This window comes from Apium graveolens, chromosome 8 (assembly GCF_009905375.1).
Source record: "Apium graveolens cultivar Ventura chromosome 8, ASM990537v1, whole genome shotgun sequence".
Taxonomy (NCBI): Eukaryota; Viridiplantae; Streptophyta; class Magnoliopsida; order Apiales; family Apiaceae; genus Apium; species Apium graveolens.
Genome location: NC_133654.1, coordinates 265,639,881 through 265,663,062, shown reverse-complemented (window position 1 = coordinate 265,663,062; position 23,182 = coordinate 265,639,881). Strand labels below are relative to the sequence as shown.

The following is a 23,182-nucleotide window of genomic DNA, read 5'->3' as shown; positions in this document are numbered from 1 at the left end:
ATTAGGCAGTTTCATATTTTATTTTATCCATCATTGACAATAACATCTACTCCCATTGTATGATCTATTAGATTCTAAGTACCCAATTCTGCTCACTTGTTTGAAATTTATTAAGACCCAATTGTCACTAGCAATCCCAAAAAAAAGACATTAGTAAGATAAAAAGGCTTCTGGATGATGAATGATCTGTTTTTTAAATTTCAGCTTGATATTAATAATCAAGTCTTTTCAACTGACATAAAATTCAAAATCTCCTAATTTTAGTCCACATGGGACTAGTGTTCCAGCTACAACTAGAATGCAACTAAAAAAAATGTTCAACTTTAATCACTTCTAATTTAATTTGGGAACAGTGAACATCAAAGTCTATATAAAGACCAAAGTATAGATAAATCTCATACATAGTTTATTTATCTGTCAAGATTTAGGTAGTTTTGCGAAATTAAATTTTTGTAGAAGCCATGGAAGACATAAACGAAAGTCTAGTACTTGCACAAAGTTCACAGTATAATGTACCATTTCCTACAGGGTGGAAGCCTTCATCGGCCATTAAAAATCTATCTCGTAAAGATTGCGAAACAATTTGGAAGAAAAATCGAATATTTGTTGAAGGTGAAGATATTCCACCCCCGATAAGTACTTTGGAGGACATGCAATTTCCAGAACCTTTTTTGAGAATGTTGGTAGAGAAAGGCATTGTGCAGCCAACTCCTATTCAAGTCCAGGCTCATCCTGTGATTTTATCAGGAAGGAATATGATGGGGATGGCGTCGACAGGGTCTTGCAAGACGTTGGCGTTTGTGTTTCCAATGATCATGATGGCTATTGAAGAAGAACATATAATGCCTTTTGTTGGTAGGGAAGGACCATTAGGTTTAGTAGTATGTCCATCTCGAGAGCTTGCTAAGAAAATATACGATGTTGTGAAGGAGTTTGTTGAATATACGAGGGAGTATAATGATTATCCGGTTATAAGGTCGATGTTTTGCATTGGTGGTGTTGATATAAGGTCACAATTGGAGATCTTGAAGAGAAGTGTTCATATTGTTGTAACTACACCTGGCAGGTTGAGCTACATGCTAAGTAAAAATTTGATGAATCTTGTTAAATGTCGATATTTGGTTCTGGACAAGGCTGATAAAATGATGGATTTAGGTTTTGAGGATAACATGAGGGAATTGATTGATTTCTTTAGAAAATAAAGGCAAACAATTATATTTTCTGCAACCATGCCAAAGAAAATCCGAGATTTTGCTAGGAGTGCGTTGGTTAAACCTGTTATTGTCAATGGTGGTAAGGCAGGAGCAACAAGTCTCAATGTCATTCAGGAGGTAAAATATGTGAAGCAAGAAGAAGAAAATTTTGTCGGCCTTCTTAAAGGCCTTCAAAAGACTCCACCGCCTGTTATAGTATTTAGCTAGAGCCAAACCGAAGTTGATAAAATACACGAGTATCTGATTTCAAAGGAGTCGAGGTTGTCTCAATTCATGGTGGTAAAGATAATGAAGAGAGACAACATGCAATCTCCTATTTTTAAGCAGGCAAAAAAGAGGTGTTGGTGGCCACTGACGGGGTCTCAAAAGGTTTCGATTTTCCTAATATTCAACATACGATCAGCTTTGATATGCCAGAACAAATTGAACACTATATCCATAGGATTGGAAGATGCGGAGAAACTGGAATTACAAAGACATTCATCAATAACAGGCAGAGTGAAACCACTCTTCTCGATCTGAAGCACGTGTTCATAAAATCTAAACAAACAGAAACGGTAACTTTTGTTAATGCAAGTTTGTATAATGACTGTGCAAATTGTGGTGGACCTTGTCATGGTATTCAAAGTATTAAACCGGGGCATCTGAATATTCAAGAGGTGCAATTTTGGGATTTAGATGCAGGTCACTGGTGGTTTATATGACTGCTGGTTGTGATTCATACTAAACTCTAATGTTAAGTAATTGGCATTTGGGTTGTAAATCAGTGTTTATATATATCTAAAATGACACAAGATTTGAAGATTAGGAAGTTTATTGGCCATATCATATTTTATTTTATCCATCATTGACAATAACAACTACTCCCATTGTATGATCTGTTAGATTCTAAGTACCCAATTCTGCTCAATTGTTTGAAATTTTTTAAGACCCAATTGCCACTAGCAATCTAAAAAAAAGAAGACATTAGTAAGATAAAAAAGGTTTATGGATGATGAATGATCTGTTTTTTAAATTTCAGCTTGATATTATTAATCAACTCTTTTCAATTGACATAAAATTCAAAATCTCCTAATTTTAGTCCACATAGGACTAGTGTTCCAACTACAACTAGAATGCAACTAAAAAGGAGATGTTCAACTTTACTCACTTCTATTTTGATTTGGAAACACTGGACATCAAAGTCTATATAAAGACCAAAGTATAGATAAATCTGATGCATAGTTTATTTATCTGTCAAGATTCAGGTAGTTTTTGCGAAATTAAATTTGTGCAGAAGCCATGGAAGACATAAACGAAAGTCTACTAGTTGCACAAAGTTCATAGCACAATGAACCATTGCCTAAGGGGTGGAAGCCTCCATTGGCAATTATAAATCTATCTCGTAAATATTGTGAAACAATTTGGAAGAAAAATCGAATACTTGTTGAAGGTGAAGATATTGCACCCCCGATAAGTTTTTTCGAGGATATGCAATTTTCAGAATCTTTTTTGAGAAAGTTGGCAGAGAAAGGCATTGTGCAACCCACTCCTATTTAAGTCCAGGTTGTTCTTGTGAATTTATCAGGAAGGGATATGATGGGGATGGCGTTGACAGGGTCTGGCAAGACGTTGGCGTTTGTGTTGCCCATGATCATGATGGCTATTCAAGAAGAACACATAATGCCTTTTATTGGTAAGGAAGGACCATTAGGTTTAGTAGTATGTCCATATCGAGAGCTTGTTAAGAAAATATACGATGTTGTGGAGGAGTTTGTTGAATGTACGAGGGAGTATAATGATTATCTGGTTATAAGGTCGATGCTTTACATTGGTGGTGTTGATATGAGGTCACAATTGGAGATCTTGAAGAGAATTGTTCATATTTTTGTAGCTACACCTGGCAGGTTGAGCTACATGCTAAGTAAAAATTTGATGAATCTTGATAAATATCGATATTTGGTTCTGGACGACGCTGATAGCATGATGGATTAGGTTTTGAGGATAACATGAGGGAATTGATTGATTGCTTTAGAAAACAAAGGCAAACAATTATATTGTATGCAACCATGCCAAAGAAAATCAGAGATTTTGCTAGGAGTGCGTTGCTTAAACCTATCATTGTCAATGTTGGTAGGGCAAGAGCAGCAAGTCTCAATCTCATTCACGAGGTAGAAAATGTGAAGCAAGAAGAAGAAAAGTTTCCCAACCTTCTTGAAGGCCCTCAAAAGACTCCACCACTTGTTACAGTATTTAGCAAGAGCCAAGATGAAGTCGATAAAATACACGAGTATCTGATTTCAAAAGGAGTCGAGGCTGTGCCAGTTAATGGTGGTAAAGATAATGAAGAGAGACAGCATGCAATCTCCTCATTTAAAGCATGCAAGAAAGAAGTGTTGGTGGCCACTGATGTGGTCTCAAAGAGTTTCAATTTCCCTAATATTCAACATCTGATCAGTTTTAATATGCCAGAACAAATTGAACACTATATATAGGATTGAAAGATGTGGAGAAACTGGAACTGCAACGACATTCTTCAATAGCAGGCAGAGTGAAACCACTCTTCTCGATCTGAAGCACGTGTTGATAGAAGCTAAACAAACAAAATCAGTAGCTTTTGTTAATGCAAGTTTGTCTAATGACTGTGCAAATTATGGTGGACCTTGTCATGGTATTCAAAGTATTAAACTGGAGCATCTGAATATTCAAGAGACACAATTTTGAGATTTAGATGCAGGTCACTGGTGGTGTGTGTGACTGCAGGTTGTGATTTGTACTAAACTCTAATGTTAAGTAATTGGCATTTGGGCAGTAAATTAGTGTTTATATATGTCTAAAATGACACAAGATTTGAAGATTAGATAGTTTGTTTGCCATATCATATTTTATTTTATCCATTATTGACAAAATCATCTACTCCCATTGTATGATCTGTTAGATTCTAAGTACCTAATTCTGTTCACTTGTTTGAAATTTTTAAAGACCCAATTGTCACTAGCAATCCAAAAAAAGAAAAAGACATTTGTAAGATAAAAAGGCTTCTGGATGATGAATGATCTATTTTTTAAATTTTAGCTTGATATTATTAATCAACTCTTTTCAACTGACATAAAATTCAAAATCTCCTAATTTTAGTACACATAGGACTAGTGTTCCAGCTACAACTAGAATGTAACTAAAAACGAGATGTTCAACTTTACTCACTTCTAATTTGATTTGGAAACAGTGAACATCAAAGTCTATATAAAGACCAAAGTATAGATAAATCTCAAACATAGTTTGTTTATCTGTCAAGATTCAGCTAGTTTTTGCGAAATTAAATTTGTGCAGAAGCCATGGAAGACATAAACGAAAGTCTAGTAGTTGCACAAAGTTCACAGTACAATGAACCAGTGCCAACAGGGTGGAAGCCTCCATTGGCCATTAGAAATCTATCTTGTAAAAATTGCGAAAGAATTTGGAAGAAAGATCGAATACTTGTTGAAGGTGAAGATATTCCACCTCCGATAGGTACTTTCGAGGACATGCAATTTCCAGAACTTTTTTGAGAAAGTTGGCAGAGAAAGGCATTGTGCAGCCAACTCCTATTCAAGTCCATGCTCTTCCTGTGATTTTATCAAGAAGGGATATTATGGGGATGGCGTCGATAGGGTCTGGCAAGATGTTGGCGTTTGTGTTGCCAATGATCATGATGGCTATTCAAGAAGAACATATAATGCCTTTTGTTTGTAGGGAAAGACTATTAGGTTTAGTTGTATGTCCATCTCGAGAGCTTGCTAAGAAAATATACGATGTGTGGAGGAGCTTGTTGAATGTACGAGGGAGTATAATGATTATCCGGTTATAAGGTCGATATGGTGTTGATATGAGGTCACAATTGCAGATCTTGAAGAAAAGTGTTCATATTATTGTAGCTACACCTAACAGGTTGAGCTACATGCTAAGTAAAAATTTGATGAATCTTGATAAATGTCGATATTTGGTTCTGGACGAGGCTGATAGAATGATGGATTTAGATTTTTAGGATAACATGAGGGAATTGATTTATTGCTTTAGAAAACAAAGGCAAACAATTATATTTTCTGCAACCATGCCAAAGAAAATCCAAGATTTTGCTAGGAGTGCGTTGGTTAAACATGTTATTGTCAATGTTGGTAAGGCAGGAGCAACAAGTCTCAATGTTATTCAGGAGGTAGAAAATGTGAAGCGAAAAGAAGAAAAGTTTCCCGGCCTTCTTAAAGGCCTTCAAAAAACTCCACCACCTGCTATAGTATTTAGCGAGAGCCAAGCTGAAGTCGATAAAATACATGAGTATCTGATTTCAAAAGGAGTCGAGGTTGTGTCAGTTCACGGTGGTAAAGATAGTGAAGAGAGATAACATGCAATATCCTCTTTTAAAGAAGGCAAGAAAGAGGTGTTGGTGGCCAATGATGTGGTCTCAAAGGGTTTCTATTTTCCTAAAATTCAATATGTGATCAGTTTTGATATGCCAGAATAAATTGAACATTATATCCATAGGATTGGAAGATGTGGAGAAGCTGGAATTGCAACGACATTCTTCAATAGCAGGCAGAGTGAAACCACTCTTCTCGATCTGAAGCACGTATTGATAGAAGCTAAACAAACAGAAGCAGTAGCTTTTGGTAATGCAAGTTTGTCTAATGGCTGTGCAAATTGTGGTGGACCTTGTCATGGTATTGAAAGTATTAAACTGGAGCATCCAATATTCAAGAGGTACAATTTTGGGATTTAGATGCAGGTCACTAGTGGTTTATGTGACTACAGGTTGTGATTTGTACTAAACTCTAATGTTAAGTAATTGGCATTTGGGCAGTAAATCAGTGTTTATATATGTCTAAAATGAAACAAGATTTGAAGATTAGGCAGTTTGTTGGCCATATCATATTTTATTTTATCCATCATTGACAATAACATCTACTCTCATTGTATGATCTGTTAGATTCTAAGTACCCAATTCTGCTCACTTGTTTGAAATTTTTTAAGACCCAATTGTCACTAGCAATCCAAAAAAAAGACATTAGTAAGATAAAAAGGCTTCTGGATGATGAATGATCTATTTTTTAAATTTCAGCTTGATATTATTAATCAACTCTTTTCAACTGACATAAAATTCAAAATTTCCTAATTTTAGTCCACGTACGACTAGTGTTCCAGCTACAACTAGAATGCAACTAAAAAGAGGTGTTCAACTTTACTCACTTATAATTTGATTTGGAAATATTGAACATCAAAGTCTATATAAAAATTAAATTTGTGTAGAAGCCATGGAAGTTATAAACGAAAGTCTAGTAGTTGCACAAAGTTCAAAGTACAATGAATCATTGCCTACAGGGTGGAAGCCTCAATTGGCCATTTGAAATCTATCTTGTAAAGATTGCGAAACAATTTGGAAGAAAAATCGAATACTTGTTGAAGGTGAAGATATTCCACCCCCGATGAGTACATTCGAGGACATGCAATATCCAGAACCTTTTTTGAGAAAGTTGGCAGAGAAAGGCATTGTGCATCCAACTCCTATTCAAGTTCAGGCTCTTCCTGTGATTCTATCAGGAAGGGATATGATGGGGACGATGTCGACAGAGTCTGGCAAGACATTGGCATTTGTGTTGCCAACGATCATGATGGCTATTCAAGAAGAACAGATTATGCCTTTTGTTGGTAGGGAAGGAACATTAGGTTTAGTAGGATGTCCATCTAGAGAGCTTGCTAAGAAAATATACGATGTTGTGGATGAGTTTGTTGAATGTACGAGGGAGTATAATGATTATCCGGTTATAATGTCGATGCTTTGCATTGGTGGTATTGATATGAGGTCATAGTTGGAGATTGTGAAAAGAAGTGTTCATATTGTTGTATCTACACCTGGCAGGTTGAGCTACATGCTAAGTAAAAATTTGATGAATCTTGATAAATGTCGATATTTGGTTCTGGACGAGGCTGATAGAATGATGGATTTAGGTTTTGAGGATAACATGAGGGAATTGATTGATTGCTTCAGAAAATAAAGGCAAACAATTATATTTTCTGCAACCATTCCAAAGAAAATCCGAGATTTTGCTAGGAGTGTGTTGCTTAAACCTGTTATTGTCAATGTTGGTAAGGCGGGAGTAGCAAGTCTCAATGTCATTCGGGAGGTAGAATATGTGAAGCAAGAAGAAGAAACGTTTCTCGGCCTTCTTAAAGGCCTTTAATAGACTCCACCACCTATTATAGTATTTAGCGAGAGCCAAGCTGAAGTCGATAAAATACAGGAGTATATGATTTCAAAAGGAGTCGAGGCTGTGTCAGTTCATGATGGTAAAGATAATGAAGAGAGACAACATGCAATCTCCTCTTTTAAAGCAGGCAAGAAAGAGGTGTTGGTGGCCACTGATGTGGTCTCAAAGGGTTTCGATTTTCCTAATATTCGACATGTGATCGGTGTTGATATGCCTGAACAAATTGAACACTATATCCATAGGACTGGAAGATGTGGAGAAATTGGAATTGCAACGACATTCGTCAATAGCAGGCAGAGTGAAACCACTCTTCTCGATCTGAAGCACGTGTTGATAGAAGCTAAACAAACAGAAGCAGTAACTTTTGGTAATGCAAGTTTGTCTAATGACTGTGCAAATTGTGATGGACCTTGTCATGGTATTCAAAGTATTAAATTGGAGCATCTGAATATTCAAGAGGCACAATTATGGGATTTAGATGCAGGTCACTGGTGGTTTATGTGATTGTAAGTTGTGATTTGTACTAAACTCTAATGTTAAGTAATTGGCATTTGGGCAGTAAATCAGTGTTTATATATGTCTAAAATGACACAAGATTTGATGATTACGCAGTTTGTTGGCCATATCATATTTTATTTTATCCATATTTGACAATAACATCTACTCACATTGTATGATCCGTTAGATTCTAAATACCAATTCTGCTCACTTGTTTGAAATTGTTTAAGACCCAATTGTCACTAGCAATCCCAAAAAAAGACATTAGTAAGATAAAAAGGCTTATGGATGATGAATGATCTGTTTTTTAAATTTCAGCTTGATATTATTAATCAACTCTTTTCAACTAACATAAAATTCAAAATCTCCTAATTTTATTCCACATAGGACTAGTGTGTCAGCTACAACTAGAATGCAACTAAAAAAGAGATGTTCAACTTTACTCACTTCTAATTTGATTTGGAAATAGTGAACATCAAAGTCTATATAAAGACCAAAGTATAGATAAATCTCATACATAGTTTATTTATCTGTCAAGATTTAGGTAGTTTTTGCGAAATTAAATTTGTGCAGAAGCCATGAAAGATATAAACGAGAGTCTAGTAGTTGCAGAAAGTTCACAGTACAATGAACCATTGCCTACAGGGTGGAAGCCTCCATTGGCCATTTGAAATCTATCTCGTAAATATTGCGAAACAATTTGGAAGAAAAATCGAATACTTGTTGAAGGTGAAGATATTCCACCCCCGATAAGTATTCTTGAGGACATGCAATTTTCAGAAACTTTTTTCAGAAAGTTGGCAGAGAAAGGCATTGTGCAACCAACTCTTATTCAAGTCGAGGCTCTTCCTATGATTTTATCAGGAAGGGATATGATGGGGATGGCGTCGACAGGGTCTGGAAAAACATTGGTGTTTGTGTTGCCAATGATCATGATGGCTATTCAAGAAGAACATATAATGCCTTTTGTTGGTAGGGAAGGACCATTAGGTTTAGTAGTATGACCATCTCCAGAGCTTGCTAAGAAAATATAAGATGTGTTAGAGGAGGTTGATGAATGTACGAAGGAGTATAATGATTATCCGGTTATAAGGTCGATGATTTACATTGGTGGGGTTCATATGAGGTCACAATCGGAGATCTTGAAGAGAAGTGTTCATATTGTTGTAGCTACACCTGGCAGGTTGATAGAATGATGAATTTATGTTTTGAGGATAACTTGAGGGAATTGATTGATTGCTAATAAAGGCCAACAATTATATTTTCTGCAACCATGCCAAAGAAAATCCGATATTTTGCTAGGAGTGCGTTGCTTAAACCTGTTATTGTAAATGTTGGTAAGGCAGGAGCAGCAAGTCTTAATGTCATTCAGGAGGTAGAATATGTGAAGCAAGAATAAGAAAAGTTTCTCGGCCTTCTTAAAGGCCTTCAAAAGACTCCACCACCTATTATAGTATTTAGCGAGAGCCAAGCTGAAGTCGATAAAATACACGAGTATCTGATTTCAAAAGGAGTCGAGGCTGTGTCAGTTCACGGTGGTAAAGATAATGAAGAGAGACAACATGCAATCTCCTCTTTTAAAGCAGGCAAGAAAGAGGTGTTGGTGGCCACTGATGTGGTCTCAAAGAGTTTCGATTTTCCTAATATTCAACATGTGATAAGTTTTGATATGCCAGAACAAATTGAACACTATATCCATAGGATTGGAAGATGTGGTGAAACTGGAATTGCGACGACATTCATCAATAGAAGGCAGAGTGAAACCACGCTTCTCGATCTGAAGCAAGTCTTGGTAGAAGCTAAACAAACAGAAACAGTAGCTTTTGGTAATGCAAGTTTGTCTAATGACTATGCAAATTGTGGTGGACCTTGTCATGGTACTCAAAGTATTAAAATGGAGCATCCGAATATTCAAGAGGCACAATTTTGGATTTAGATGCTGGTCACTGGTGGTTTATGTGACTGCAGGTTGTGATTTGTACTAAACTCTATTGTTAAGTAATTGACATTTGGCACTAAATCAGTGTTTATATGTCTAAAATGACACAAGATTTGAAGATTAGGTAGTTTGTTGGCCATATCATATTTTATTTTATCCATCATTGACAATAACATGTACTCCCATTGTATGATCTGTCAGATTATATAGAAAAAGAAAATTTTAAAAATAAATTATGAAATTATATTTTATAATAATATTAAAATGCGTGACAATTATCGGGAAAAAATTTGTAAACAATTCAGCGAGACGGAAAGAGTAGAAAGTAAATAAAATAGTACTCTCTTCGTCCCTAAATACATTTTCATTTTGATTTTTAACTGTTGAATTTATGTTCAATTTTTGACTGAAATTTACACCTATAATATAATTGACAAATATAATAAAAATTATATCATAAAAATATATTTAGTTTATTTTAAAACATAACTTTCATATTTGAAAAATAATTAATCAAAAATTAATTAATTCGGTCAGGATATGCTGTTTTGTAATAACAAAAGACTTGTGTTTGATACTCTGATATTTCTCATTAACAAATTGTCAAGTACAGTACAAATTTACATGAAATATTTGTTCAGGAGCTTACAGTGAAGTTAAGTAATGGCATCATCAGCAACTACACAAAAGGCAAAGCCGCTCGTCACCGGCGCCGACGCGATCGCCGGTGATCAGATCCAGCTCAGCACCAGAACTTCATTGGCTTCTGCTTTGATTCGTCCTGTTGATTCCATCTCTCAACCTTCCTCTACTTCTACTTCCACCAAAGGTACTCCTCTCTCTCTCTCTCTCTCTCCCCTATCTCTCTGCCGCTCTCTCTCTCTCTCTCTCTCTCTCTCCCCCCCCTCTCCCTATCTCTCCTAACCTCTCTCTCTCTCTCTCTATCTATCTATCTATCTCTCCCCTATCTCTCTCTCTCCCTATCTCTCCTAATCTCTCTCTATCACTCTCTCTCTCTCCCCCTATCTCTCTCTACCTCTCCCTATCTCTCCTTCTCTCTCTCTCTCCCTCTCTCTCTCTCATTAAGAATGCTTAATATTACAATTGTGAAAATGTAATATAGGTGCTTAGTTTAGTTTAATTTTTGATCAATGTATTCATTATGTTAGATGATCAACAAGTGATTCAATTTACATAGAATATCTATTTTATTAATATTGAATTCGTAGAAGTGATATGTTGATATTTGACTAGAAAATTTTCGAAAGTAAGTAACATAGCTAAGCTTATCCGATTTCAGTGGTTCGATGTTACATCTTTTTCTGACTTATTGTGTACTTGTAATTTAGAATTATTAGTCAATAGTAATTTCCGTAATGTGACAGAGTTGTATGATAGACAGAAGTATTAGACTTACTGTGTACTTGTAAATTCTCGTGCCAAGTTAATCCATTCAAGCAGTTCAGTCATTTTGGTAAACTAGAACATGTTGTATGATAGTAATCAGCATTATTAGGCTCGGCTAGTGCTGGACTGCTGGTGATTTGATATGCTAAATTTGATTTCTGAGCTCCAGGAATTGCAAGCCTGTTCAGGGCTCAAACACGTCACCCGTTAGAGCCTTTAGCAGCTGCTGAAATATCAGTGGCTGTGGCAACTGTCAGGGCTGCTGGAGCAACTCCAGAGGTTTGCTGCATATGCTCACATTTCCATGGTTTTTTTTATTAAATTAGAATAGTTTTTGATTTGTAATAGAAGCGTTTTGGTGTTTAGGTGAGAGATAGTATGCGGTTTGTTGAGGTGGCCCTTGTTGAGCCAGATAAGCATGTGGTTGCATTAGCAGATGCTTATTTTTTTCCTCCTTTCCAACCATCATTGTTGCCCAGGACGAAAGGTGGGCCTGTACTTCCCACTAAACTTCCTCCAAGGCAAGCTAGACTTGTTGTTTACAATAAAAAATCGAATGAAACAAGCATATGGATTGTTGAATTACTGGAAGTTCATGCTGTGACTAGAGGTGGCCATCACAGAGGCAAAGTAATTTCTTCCAAAGTTGTGCCTGATGTACAGCCTCCTATGGTATGGAATTTATTTTATGTAGCTGCAGTAGAATTTATATTTGTTATCAATTCTAGGAATTATGTTAGGCTGTTTATACGTGTTAGTCGATTACTGAAGTATGATGCAATTACCACGGTATATCAAGACCTCCTTATACAGCAAACAAAAATATATGAATTAAAGGCCTATCTGATTGTCAATATTGCAACAATAGGATGCTATGGAATATGCTGAATGTGAAGCCATTGTAAAGGAATTCCCTCCATTTCAAGAGGCAATGAAGAGAAGGGGTATTGAGGACATGGATCTTGTCATGGTAGACCCGTGGTTAGTTCTATGATTTTATCTTGTTGATGTTCCATATTTGCCCCCATATTAATGTGTTTTTAAAATAAAATCTACCACATTTCCCCCAGGTGTGTTGGTTACCACAGTGAAGTTGATGCGCCAAATCGCAGACTTGCTAAACCACTTATCTTTTGTAGAACAGAGAGTGACTGCACATTGGAAAATGGTTATGCACGCCCAGTGGAAGGAATTCATGTCTTAGTTGATATGCAGAACATGATTGTGGTAGAGTTTGTTGACCGCAAACTTATTCCACTACCACCAGCTGATCCACTGAGAAATTATGCTGCTGCCGAATCAAGAGGAGGTGTTGATCGAAGCGATGTGAAACCTCTAAATATCATCCAGCCCGAAGGTCCAAGCTTCCGTGTCGATGGTCACTTTGTTGAGTGGCAGAAGGTTCTCTGTCTTATCACTAGACAATTTACAAAAGTTAGCATCTTGTATTACTTACCTTACTGATATATATCTAATTGCAGTGGAATTTTCGTATTGGATTTACACCTAGAGAGGGTTTAGTGATTTACTCTGTTGCATATGTTGATGGTAGCCGAGGCCGGAGACCAGTTGCTCATAGATTAAGCTTTGTTGAGATGGTGGTTCCATATGGAGATCCTAATGATCCACATTATAGGAAAAATGCGTTTGATGCGGGAGAAGATGGGCTTGGAAAAAATGCCCATTCTCTTAAGAAGGTACATGCACTCGTTGTCTTTGCTTACTTTCTAGCAAAATCTTATCATCTGATACTAATTATTCTACATTTTCTATTCACGTAAAAATGCTCTCTTGTATAAATTTATATTACAGGGTTGCGATTGTGTAGGCTTTATCAAATACTTTGATGCACACTTTACAAATTTCACGGGCGGTATTGAAACTATAGAAAATTGTGTTTGCTTGCATGAAGAGGATCACGGGATCTTATGGAAACACCAAGATTGGAGAACAGGTTTAGCTGAAGTACGCCGGTCAAGACGTTTAACTGTGTCTTTTATTTGTACTGTGGCAAATTATGAGTATGGATTCTTCTGGCATTTTTACCAGGTAAAGGTTTTATCTCTGTTAGCTATGGAACTTAACTTTATTTGTTTAATAAGAAATTAAGAATGCCAGCTCTGCCATCTAGCTGTTTATCTACCTAAACTAAGTGCATTGAACAAGTGTATGCTAGTCGTTTAATCAAAGTTTATTATGCTTATCTTAAGTTTTAAATTTTTCGGTAAATATTACAGGATGGAAAGATTGAAGCCGAGGTAAAGCTCACTGGAATTCTCAGCTTAGGCGCTCTGCAACCAGGAGAAGTACGTAAATACGGGACGACAATTGCACCTGGATTATATGCACCAGTTCATCAACACTTTTTTGTTGCTCGTATGGATATGGCTGTAGATTGTAAGCCTGGTGAAGCACATAATCAGGTTCTTACTTTAATTTGTTTTTTGAAAAAGACTTGCAATTGTAACCGCCTACATAGAGCTCTTGTCTTCTTGATGAAAACTAAAATTTGTTGATTCAACTTGACAAAAGTTTTTTTATTAACAGTGATCATAACAAAAGTTTCTTTCATGAGCGCCCGGTCAAAAAAAAACAATGAACATAACAAAAGTTCCTTTCATGAATACCCGGTGTTCTCTTTAATTGAGAATATACATCAATTAAGTACTTATACACTGCATTTTTCATTTTTAAGAACTCTCTTTCTTGTTGCATTTTTAGAGCAGATGTCTACCTCCTGTTCACAACTATGTACTTTAGTTGCAAAATATGTGTTATGTCCTACTCGTTATCTACAAAATATTATTTTTAATCAGAAAAATGTTTATTTTTGGTCTGCAGGTTGTTGAGGTGAATGTGATTGTTGAAGAACCAGGTGAAAACAATGTTCACAATAATGCATTTTACGCTGAGGAGAAACTACTGAAATCTGAAGAAGAAGCAATGCGTGACTGTAATTCTTTATCTGCCAGACATTGGGTTGTAAGACTTCTTGCTCCTTTATTCAGAAGTTATTGTATTTCGGGTCTTCTGTCATTGTGCTATTGACACATGCTTTAGTTTTGAATTTTAAATTTCACGGTTATGGACTATGCATGTGCAAGATGTTATACCTGTTAAACTTTTTTTTAAGCTCTCTGGAGACAACTGGTCTTTGAAATAGGCGTATGATGATTGTGATTCATATATGTTATCCATAATTCAGATCAGGAATACAAGAACTGTCAATCGGACTGGGCAGCTAACTGGTTACAAGTTACTCCCGGGATCCAATTGTTTGCCATTAGCTGGTGCGGAGGCAAAATTCTTGAGAAGAGCTGCTTTTCTAAAGCATAACCTCTGGGTCACACCTTATTCGCGTGATGAGATGTTTCCTGGTGGAGAGTTTCCGAATCAGAATCCACGTGTTGGTGAGGGATTGGCTACTTGGGTTAAGCAGAACCGGTCCCTGGAAGAAACTGATGTAGTTCTTTGGTATGCATTAATTGTATTTTGTTCCTCTTGAATTGCTCTAAAAGTGTTCTTAGCCGTTCAATTATTATTTTAACTTGAGTGGTAGAAGGTTGGAGATTCCTAAACAATCTTAGCATATAGTATAGTAAAAGTTTCAGATTTATTTCCATATAACCTTCATTCATCCATTCCGACCACAAGTACATGTACACATACAATACAAATACACTATTCTCCCTGTGCTAAATAAACAAACGACGAATTAAATAAAGGGAAATAATATAACGAAGTGCTAGGGTTTCATATATACTGAATTTAGCTTGTAAATATCTCTCTTACAAATGGATTCTTTTTTCATCTTCTTGTGATCTTGTAGGTATGTATTTGGAGTGACACATGTGCCTCGTCTGGAAGACTGGCCTGTGATGCCTGTGGATCGCATTGGTTTTATGCTCTTGGTATTGAACTGTTTTCTCTAATACAGTTAATTTATTTCAAATTATTGTGACTGAACAATGACCTCAACATTTAGCCTTTATGTTATAAAGGTTAATTATTTTTGTATAACATAGTTTCACAAGAAGTACTAAAGTCTTGAACATTTTTTTTGTCCTCAGCCGCATGGATTCTTCAATCGCTCACCAGCAGTTGATGTCCCTCCAGCAAGCTCAAGTGACTCGGATCTGAAGGACGATGTGCTAGTAGCAAAGGCATGCCATGATGGCTTGATTGCAAAGTTGTAAAAAAAAAAAAGAATGCCCCAGGTAAATTGCCTGTGTAAGATAATTAAACCCTCTAGTTGCCTGTGTAAAATAACTAAACCCAGTTAATTGCCCGTGTAAAATAATTAAACCCCGAGAATAAAACTAGTTGGATCAACATGTTGCAATCTAAGATACATAGAAAACTGTATTTCTTAACATTTTCTAAAATTCACATATTTAAATCAGCATGCACAATTACAGATTCCCTCAGTGCTGAGGGTAAAAATTAAACAAGAAAATTAAGGTATCTGATGACTAACAGAGCTCAAAAACAAACTCTCCAGCTCCGGGGAGCTAAAGAACTCAATGCTAACAACATTCTTGCTACCAAAACGATGATTCTTCGAAGTACATTTTCGCTTTTTCGGAGCCCCGGGGCACTGAACAAATCTACTACTGGGAATTCTTGATTCCTCAGATGTTGGTGTAGTGCAGTTCTCTTCATCTTCTTGTTGTTGTTGCTCGTGTTTTGTGTCGATTTCTTGCTTGTTATCAGCTCTGTTTACAGGTATCCGTTTCTTTTCATCTGCTTCATCTACTCCTTCATTTTTAACTGATTTCTTGGAGTACACCATTGTTTTTTTTTGAACTTGGAATACTGAAATTTGAGAGGTGTGAATGAGAAGAAATGCAGGGGAATTTTTTAGATAAAGTGTGTGTGTGAGGAGACACAGAATGTGTTAGTTTAAAGAAATGGGGATGAAGTTGCATGGAAAAGTAGCCGACGGTGGTCAAATACTAATGAGTTCGACAATATTGACTTCAACTTTGGCGTCATCACGCTCTGTTTCATTTTAATATTAGCTTGACTTTTCTTTACTTATTTATAAGTGTTTTGACCGTATAGTTAAAATAATAATTTTTTAATTTTTTTTTAAATAAAGATATATAACTTCGACTTTATTTACAAAAAATGAATATTTTAAAAATGATAATTTTTACTATGCTGTCAATGTATCTTAAAATGTGTGCAACAATTAAAATGAAATAGAGGGAGCAATTTTTATGAGCGGAAAAACGGGGACTTGTGACCCAACCCCTCTTGATATATTTTGTTAGGCTTAATGATCTTTTAAATTTTAAGGTTTTACCGAATATATATACATATTTATCTGTCCTTATATTTCAAAAATGTTTTTTTTCTGAAATATTGAAAACATATCTTTTTAATCTTGAACTACCTGGTTTGCACTGATTTTTTTACCTATACAATGTTAAAAAGTATTTCAGGGTAAAAAAGAAATACTTTAGAAAAGGACAGATGAGTATATCTCTACAAGATTCAAAAGTTTATTTTTATCTACCCTTTCTACTAGTTAGAATCTTATAAAAAAAGCCATCAAGAAAATGTCTTCCCTTAAAGAGTGCAGATAATTTAACTAGCAAAAAAAACTTCACTCATACGAGTTTATTTTTTACGGGTTCGAAATCTTATAAAGAATCAACTCTTAATTATTAATGAGTTAAAATTTTATATATTCTCCAACAATCTTGCTCAACTTCATCTATACTTATTCTTTATTACTTAATTATATTACTTAAATATGTACACATGAACAATATATTGCTTGTTTGATACTCCCTCCGTCTCTAAAAACATTTCCTCTTTGTGTTGAACACATTTACCAATGCCCAATTTTGATCGTTAATATCTTTAAATTCGTATTAGTATTAAATATAAAAATTTCACTTTATTAAAGTACTGATAAATACGAATCCAACGAGATCACTCATGACTATGTTTGATATTATAGATTAGACGTAAATTAGTAGTCAATCGTTTATCGTGAACAGTACCGAAAGTCAAAAGAGGAAACATATATTGGGACGGAGGGAGTACCATGAAAATAGATAAATTAGTATAAAAATGAGTTAGAAGGGAGCATGTCCTCCTCGCTTTTGAGGAAGGAAATGAGGCTCCTAAATATATAAAGAGCGACTATGAGTTCGTTGAAGTGTATTAAAATTATAATTTCTTGAAGAAATGATCAAGGAGCCTATTTGATGACGGTGTTGGAGTTGCTCTAATGTTTTGAAGATGTTTAATATGATTTTTTAGACCTCCCTCCTTACATTTGGAGATAAATTTTTGGAAAATGTTACGGACCCTAAATTTCTTTCCCAATTTTTTTTTCAAATCGATATATGATATAAATAGTTGGCAATTTTCGTAATAATAATATGAGACCCCACGTGCATTTTTATATGCTCACAAATCAAATAGCAGTCACGTGATTTGAAAAAAATATTTGTGATATCTGGCATTGCTCTAAAATTTTAGGAGAAGTAGCTTAGCATTTGTTGCGATTCGACGAGTCTTGGATGCAGCAAAGAGGAGTATGCATTTCAGACATATAGGGCACAGTTAGAATTCATGAAATAGCATCATTCATTCTTTACATTCTAGAATAGCCTCTGTATTCTTCATATTGTTCCATGAACTGATCATTGAACTTCTTGAAACTAGCCATGATTCCCGGCATGTCCTCCTCAGCTGGCAAGATTGTTGTCCTCAGATGAAACACCCTATTCAGAAACAACATCAGAAATTTTCATATAAAAATTGGCTTAATGACCTTTTCGGCCTCAAAGTTTGCACGTGTACTCATAAAACACTGAAGTTTAAAAGCGTACATTTTCAGCCCTCGGGTATCCAAAATGTGCTTTTTTACCCTTGGACCGGGAAAAAACCAGGTGAAAACCGGCCGGTCCAAGGGTAAAAGGTTACGTTTTCAGTACCTGAGAGGCAAAACTGTACAGTAATGAACTACGGGGGATGATGGGTATATTGGTGCAAAATTTGAGGTTTAAAAGTTTATTAAGGCTATACAATAATAAGAAACATCCTCTTAGTATCCAGCATTAGAGCAAGTCCAACAGACTACTTATCCAAACTCTTAAGTTGAAATTTAAGGAATGAGGACCAAAAGTATGCTCCAACAGTCTTTTAGTGATTCCTTAAATCACTAAAATCATTCATTCATTCTTTATTTTTAAGAACTAGTACCATCTTTTTAAGGATCCTCTAACCATTATTTTATAGTATATTATGGGGACCGCTATCTCTTTCTTTCTCTTTTACATTACATTTTAATTGATTCAATGTATTTTTAGTAGTAAAATATGTTATAAGGAACAAACGTATTTTTCATGTCTTAACTTACTAAGAGCTAATTTTTTATATTATATTTAAGGATTGAGTTAGCATACTGTTGGACTTGCTCTTTGGCGTAATGTAAAACATTAGGGATCTGATTTTCGGAAAGTTGGGGGCTAGTGTGTAGTTACCCCTCCTTTTGTCCGAACCCTGAACCTGGGACTGTAGAAATGCCTGTGGCCTCTAAGAGCTTCAGGCAGTAGAAAACATCAGGCACTTTTCCGGCACTTTTAGCAGCCTCAACTGCTTTCGGAGGTAAACGTATTTGTGGGAAGGAATACATGGCACCTGACATCAATAGCACAGATAGATGATCAGAAATTTACTTACTAAAAAATGAGTTTACGAGATTAATGTGACATAAGGTGGTACCTTCCGTAAAATTACAAACCACATTTCTGCAGCTATTGAATCCATCAGTCATTATGTGAGCTCTCTTCCTCAGTGAACCAAGAATAGCTTTGCTGCAATCATGAGCATAAGAACTTGAATGTTCAGAATCGTTAAATGGCCTCTTTTCGATACTAAACTAGACACAAACACTCATCACACATGCAGTTGAGAACTTGATATCAGCTATGATTACCTCTCCCTGATGAACTGGTCATATGAGATATCTGCAGGTTTAGGAGGGTTCACCATTACACCTAACTGTAAAAATGGAAAACTCGTTACTAAATTATTCGTATTTGATTAGATTTACTTGATAGTAGAGTGGGACTGCAACTTACAAATATCTGCCCAGGGACATTTGGACTAAGTGATATTGATGCAACTTTATATATTTCATCAACTGTCTGCAAAAAAAAGTAGAATACGAATCTCAGAGGACAAAATTACTGTTTGGGACATTTTGCGTCATGTGACAGATGAAACTGAGGAATATAAAGATAGAACTTCTTGATGCAAACCTGTGGAGGGATGTTGGTCATTTCTAAATAGCCTCCTCGTTGTCCACATTCACCCCAGTATCCTTTGGACACGGTATGAAACGAAACAAGCTGGACTTGTTTGCTCACAGGAGGACCGATGTCCATCAACACCTACAAGCTCAGTGTCGACTAATGTTAAGATCACAGAGAAAGACAGGGATTCTTCATCTATGTGATAAAGGTAGAACTTATTACCTTTCTTGCACTAATAAATGGACGCTCGTCTTGGTAAACATTCTGTTGGTAAACTTCATCTCCGAGCAAGACCAGATTCTCTTGGTTACAAAATAATAATATTTCTTTTAGATTGGCCTCACTAAGACACTGTCCAGTAGGATTTCCGGGGTTTATAATCACCATTGCCCGTACCTAGTCGTGAAAGAAGTAGAAGATTTATGATAGATATAAGCAGAGAACTACATCCACAGATGCCATGTACATTACTATTACAAGTTTACAACTCCCCATTAGCCACTGGACCTAAAGGACTTGTTGAAGCCTCGCAGGTACTGAGTATAATGGTATAACTGTATAAGATGCCTAAAACCAGCACAAATGATGTAACATAGCTACTTTATGTAGGATATTGCCATATAAATTCGCATGTTTGAGCTCCTTTTCCTAATCTAATACGAAAACTGGAGAAGGCATAGGCAATGTCCTAGTTACATTATCTTCTGTTGGTACGACCTTAAAATCAGAACAACTTTCTGCCATTACTGATTACTTGGAGGTATTGGATGCAAAAGTTGGAAAATGCTTACAGTTATTCCTCTGGCACGGGCTTCAGCAACTGATTGACGTAGGTTCTGAATATCGAGTCCCCAGTTGGCTGTCTCCTCCAGGTAGTATGGGACAAGAGAACCGCCAAACAAAGAAATGGCAGCTGAATATAGTGGATATTGTGGTACAGGAACCAAAATCTGTAAAACCATAAAATTAGTTAGCAAGAGACAGTAGTGCCAGAGATAATCCGCATAAGATGGTGAAGTGAAGCCATGAGAGGCTTTGTGAAGAGTAGATTTAGAAAGAGGCTGGTCTACTTGGTGCTTGTTGTTCACAAACAAAAATTATCACAAAGAAATCTTTAATAATATGCTTCAACAGAATTGTGTACCGTACCCCATCACTTTGACCTCGAATTATGGTTTGCAAAATCTGCATCACTCCTTTGCTAGCACCATCAGTTAGATATATAAGCTCTGGATCACTGTTACAGATGCATATAATCATCAGGCCTTTTTCACTGAAAAACAAAGCTAATGGCACTTTTCTGTCTGTGTAAGCTAGAGCCAAGAAGTGTTACTAAGTATAGCAAGCATCCGTACCTTGGATAACCATCTCGCCTCTCAATAAACTCAGCCACCTCTTTCCTTATCCCAGGAAGGCCACGTGAGTCGCTGTAAGCACCTAAGGAGGGATGAAGGAATTGGTGTTACTTATAGCTCATCCAAGCCACATTCCATGTTCAACACTATAAAAGGGAATGTATAATAGTAGCTAATGATTCGTAGTTTATGCAGCATGTTAACAGATTTAATTAGATTAATTAAAGCACTAAAGATTCATTGTAAGTGATACCTAGACCGCCTGAGGTTAGTGACAGGTAATATTTAGCTCTAGCAATAGCATCTGCAGGGAATACTAGTAGAACTTTAGGATCGTCCAATAGAAATGGAGCTTGGCACAGAGCAACCACCTGCAAGCAAGTACATTCTGGCTCAGTACAAGTATACCATCATCAATTTCCACAAGCTTAGCAATGAAGCAATTCTCAGAATTACGGATGAGAGAGTCTATACTTGGCGAGGAAAAGTTAAAGGCTTCTGTCCTAGAGCATGAGGGTTTCCAACATTTGTAAAAATAATCTGCAAGAGAACAGTTTAGATTCAAGTTAAAGATTGTTTTTTTAAAAGACTAACTTGCTTTATATAAGGCATAAGTATACAAATTTACATAAAGTCTGTCATACCTTCTTCCCTTGCATTTGAAGCTCTGAAGCTCGGAGATACAACTCACCTCTGACAGCATATTGAGCTTTCTTCACGTTCTCATTCAAGGTCTCGTAATCCAGTCCCTTGGTCGACATGATGAAATTGTATAGATTCCTATTAAGCTAGTAGCACCACACAAATTGCACCAAGCAACTCACTTCAGAACCTGAGAATTTAACTGAAAATCCGATTACAAGTTTACAGAATTAGCAGTAAACAAGAGCAAAGCTGAACATTTAGACATGCATAGAGGTAGAGACAACTAAAGACCAACTTACAGAAGAAGCCTTTTGTTCTCAGTCTGCAGTAACTAACTGAAGATAATCCTATTATGTAATAATAAGACAATTGTATTCTTAATTACAGAAGAAGCTGACAAAAATCACTGATGGAATTACACTAATATACAAAGAGCTTCAAACAAAACATATCAATAGAAAACACAAGTTGAACACATAGCTACCCTTGATTTCATCATAACAAAACACTCTGAGAGCATATACCTAATGCAAACTGACTATTGAGATTGGATGATTCCTTTAGCTATTTCTCTCAGCCTAGGATGGTTACCTTAGGAATTTTCTTGTTTTTTTAAGCCAAATACTCGGTCTTTAAACTGCAATCGAGTTGGACTCCAAAGTGCTAAAACTGAATTCAGAAAAAGAGAGGATTTATATGTATGCTTATTCTTTGGTAGCCTCCTCCACTGAGACTCGAATCCTCAACAACGTGTTAAGACTTAAGACGAAAAGAGGGATATCTATTAGGCTACGATACTGGGGACACGATGACTTCTTTCATAGCTCGACGAAGAAGGCATGATTATGCATGAATGTGCCAAATGTCGAAACTTGAGGAGCTCTCAAGTCTGAAACATACCACAGCCACTGAATGCTATATGGATTACTGGAATTGTTTCTTCAAATTATAACAAAGATAAATGTTATATAGAGAACTACAGAAGAGTGGTGTAGCTTTAAACAATGACTGCATGGCTCATACTCATCTATTTTGAGTTGTCTTCTTGTGTTCAAAATTTTCATATCAACAACACATGTCACCTTCTCTTCCTTATCTTTGGGAAAAAAAGAACAACTTTTTCTCTATCATTTGAGGTCACTGCTGATAATAGAGAAGATGTTATGACTAGACATGACAATTCGTTCGTGTCGTATACTTTCGTGTCGTATATTTTTGTGTTTCGTGTACTTGAATGTCAAACACAAAACCGACATGTTTAGCGTTCGTATACATTCGTATTCGTGTACTTTCGTTTCGTGTCGTTTCGTGTTTATTGAATATTAATATATATTAAATTTAATATTAATATAAATTAAAATATAAGATTTTTAGGTAAAAAAAATTATAAAATATATATTTAGATCTCAATTCTATACAATATAATGAAATCAAATAATATTTTAAAAATAAATATGCATACATTTATTATAATACTACATATATTTATAAAAAAATATTAAAATTTATTTATGTCGTATACTTCGTGACGTGTACTCGAAGGTTAAACACAAAACCGACACTAAATTTCGACCGTGTACTTTCGTGTCGTGTACTACAAACACTAAATTCTCATGTCAGTTTCGTG

General features: G+C 35.9%; 2 protein-coding genes and 5 pseudogenes across 8 annotated transcripts; 6 read left to right on the top strand and 1 right to left on the bottom strand.

Moving 5' to 3' along the window:
- The first annotated feature begins 461 nt into the window (after positions 1-461).
- LOC141680938 (DEAD-box ATP-dependent RNA helicase 35-like) lies at positions 462-1,918 on the top strand (annotated as a pseudogene).
- A 577-nt stretch (positions 1,919-2,495) lies between these two features.
- Positions 2,496-3,917, top strand: LOC141680937 (DEAD-box ATP-dependent RNA helicase 35-like; annotated as a pseudogene).
- Positions 3,918-4,528: 611 nt separating this feature from the next.
- On the top strand, positions 4,529-5,946 carry LOC141680936 (DEAD-box ATP-dependent RNA helicase 35-like; annotated as a pseudogene).
- A 532-nt stretch (positions 5,947-6,478) lies between these two features.
- On the top strand, positions 6,479-7,936 carry LOC141680934 (DEAD-box ATP-dependent RNA helicase 35-like; annotated as a pseudogene).
- A 572-nt stretch (positions 7,937-8,508) lies between these two features.
- LOC141680933 (DEAD-box ATP-dependent RNA helicase 35-like) lies at positions 8,509-9,866 on the top strand (annotated as a pseudogene).
- Positions 9,867-10,462: 596 nt separating this feature from the next.
- On the top strand, positions 10,463-16,017 carry LOC141677271 (amine oxidase [copper-containing] zeta, peroxisomal-like). 3 transcript variants are annotated; one of them, XM_074483121.1, is made up of 13 exons: positions 10,463-10,698; positions 11,446-11,555; positions 11,643-11,948; positions 12,145-12,257; positions 12,347-12,677; positions 12,758-12,973; positions 13,089-13,325; positions 13,514-13,699; positions 14,118-14,258; positions 14,482-14,750; positions 15,106-15,187; positions 15,347-15,493; positions 15,778-16,017. In XM_074483121.1, exons 1-12 carry the CDS (start codon positions 10,533-10,535, stop codon positions 15,470-15,472), a joined length of 2,283 nt encoding a protein of 760 aa, XP_074339222.1. In that variant the 5' UTR covers positions 10,463-10,532; the 3' UTR covers positions 15,473-15,493; positions 15,778-16,017. The 3 variants fall into 3 exon arrangements, with proteins under 3 accessions (XP_074339222.1, XP_074339221.1, XP_074339219.1); XM_074483120.1 differs by having other exon boundaries at positions 15,756-16,017; XM_074483118.1 differs by lacking the exon at positions 15,778-16,017 and having other exon boundaries at positions 15,347-15,679.
- Positions 16,018-17,816: 1,799 nt separating this feature from the next.
- On the bottom strand, positions 17,817-22,516 carry LOC141677863 (glutamate--glyoxylate aminotransferase 2-like). Of its 5 annotated transcripts, none has more exons than XM_074483954.1 (14): positions 22,080-22,516; positions 21,555-21,754; positions 21,385-21,450; positions 21,164-21,281; positions 20,911-20,992; positions 20,705-20,792; positions 20,347-20,505; positions 19,778-19,951; positions 19,562-19,693; positions 19,382-19,447; positions 19,237-19,301; positions 19,023-19,114; positions 18,782-18,938; positions 17,817-18,019 (listed from the first exon to the last, which is right to left on the bottom strand). In XM_074483954.1, the coding sequence occupies exons 2-14, from the start codon at positions 21,669-21,671 to the stop codon at positions 17,890-17,892; spliced, it is 1,446 nt and encodes a 481-aa protein (XP_074340055.1). In that variant the 5' UTR covers positions 21,672-21,754; positions 22,080-22,516; the 3' UTR covers positions 17,817-17,889. The 5 variants fall into 5 exon arrangements, with proteins under 5 accessions (XP_074340055.1, XP_074340056.1, XP_074340053.1 ...); XM_074483955.1 differs by having other exon boundaries at positions 21,555-21,698; positions 22,147-22,516; XM_074483952.1 differs by having other exon boundaries at positions 21,555-21,742; positions 22,080-22,515.
- Positions 22,517-23,182: the final 666 nt, after the last annotated feature.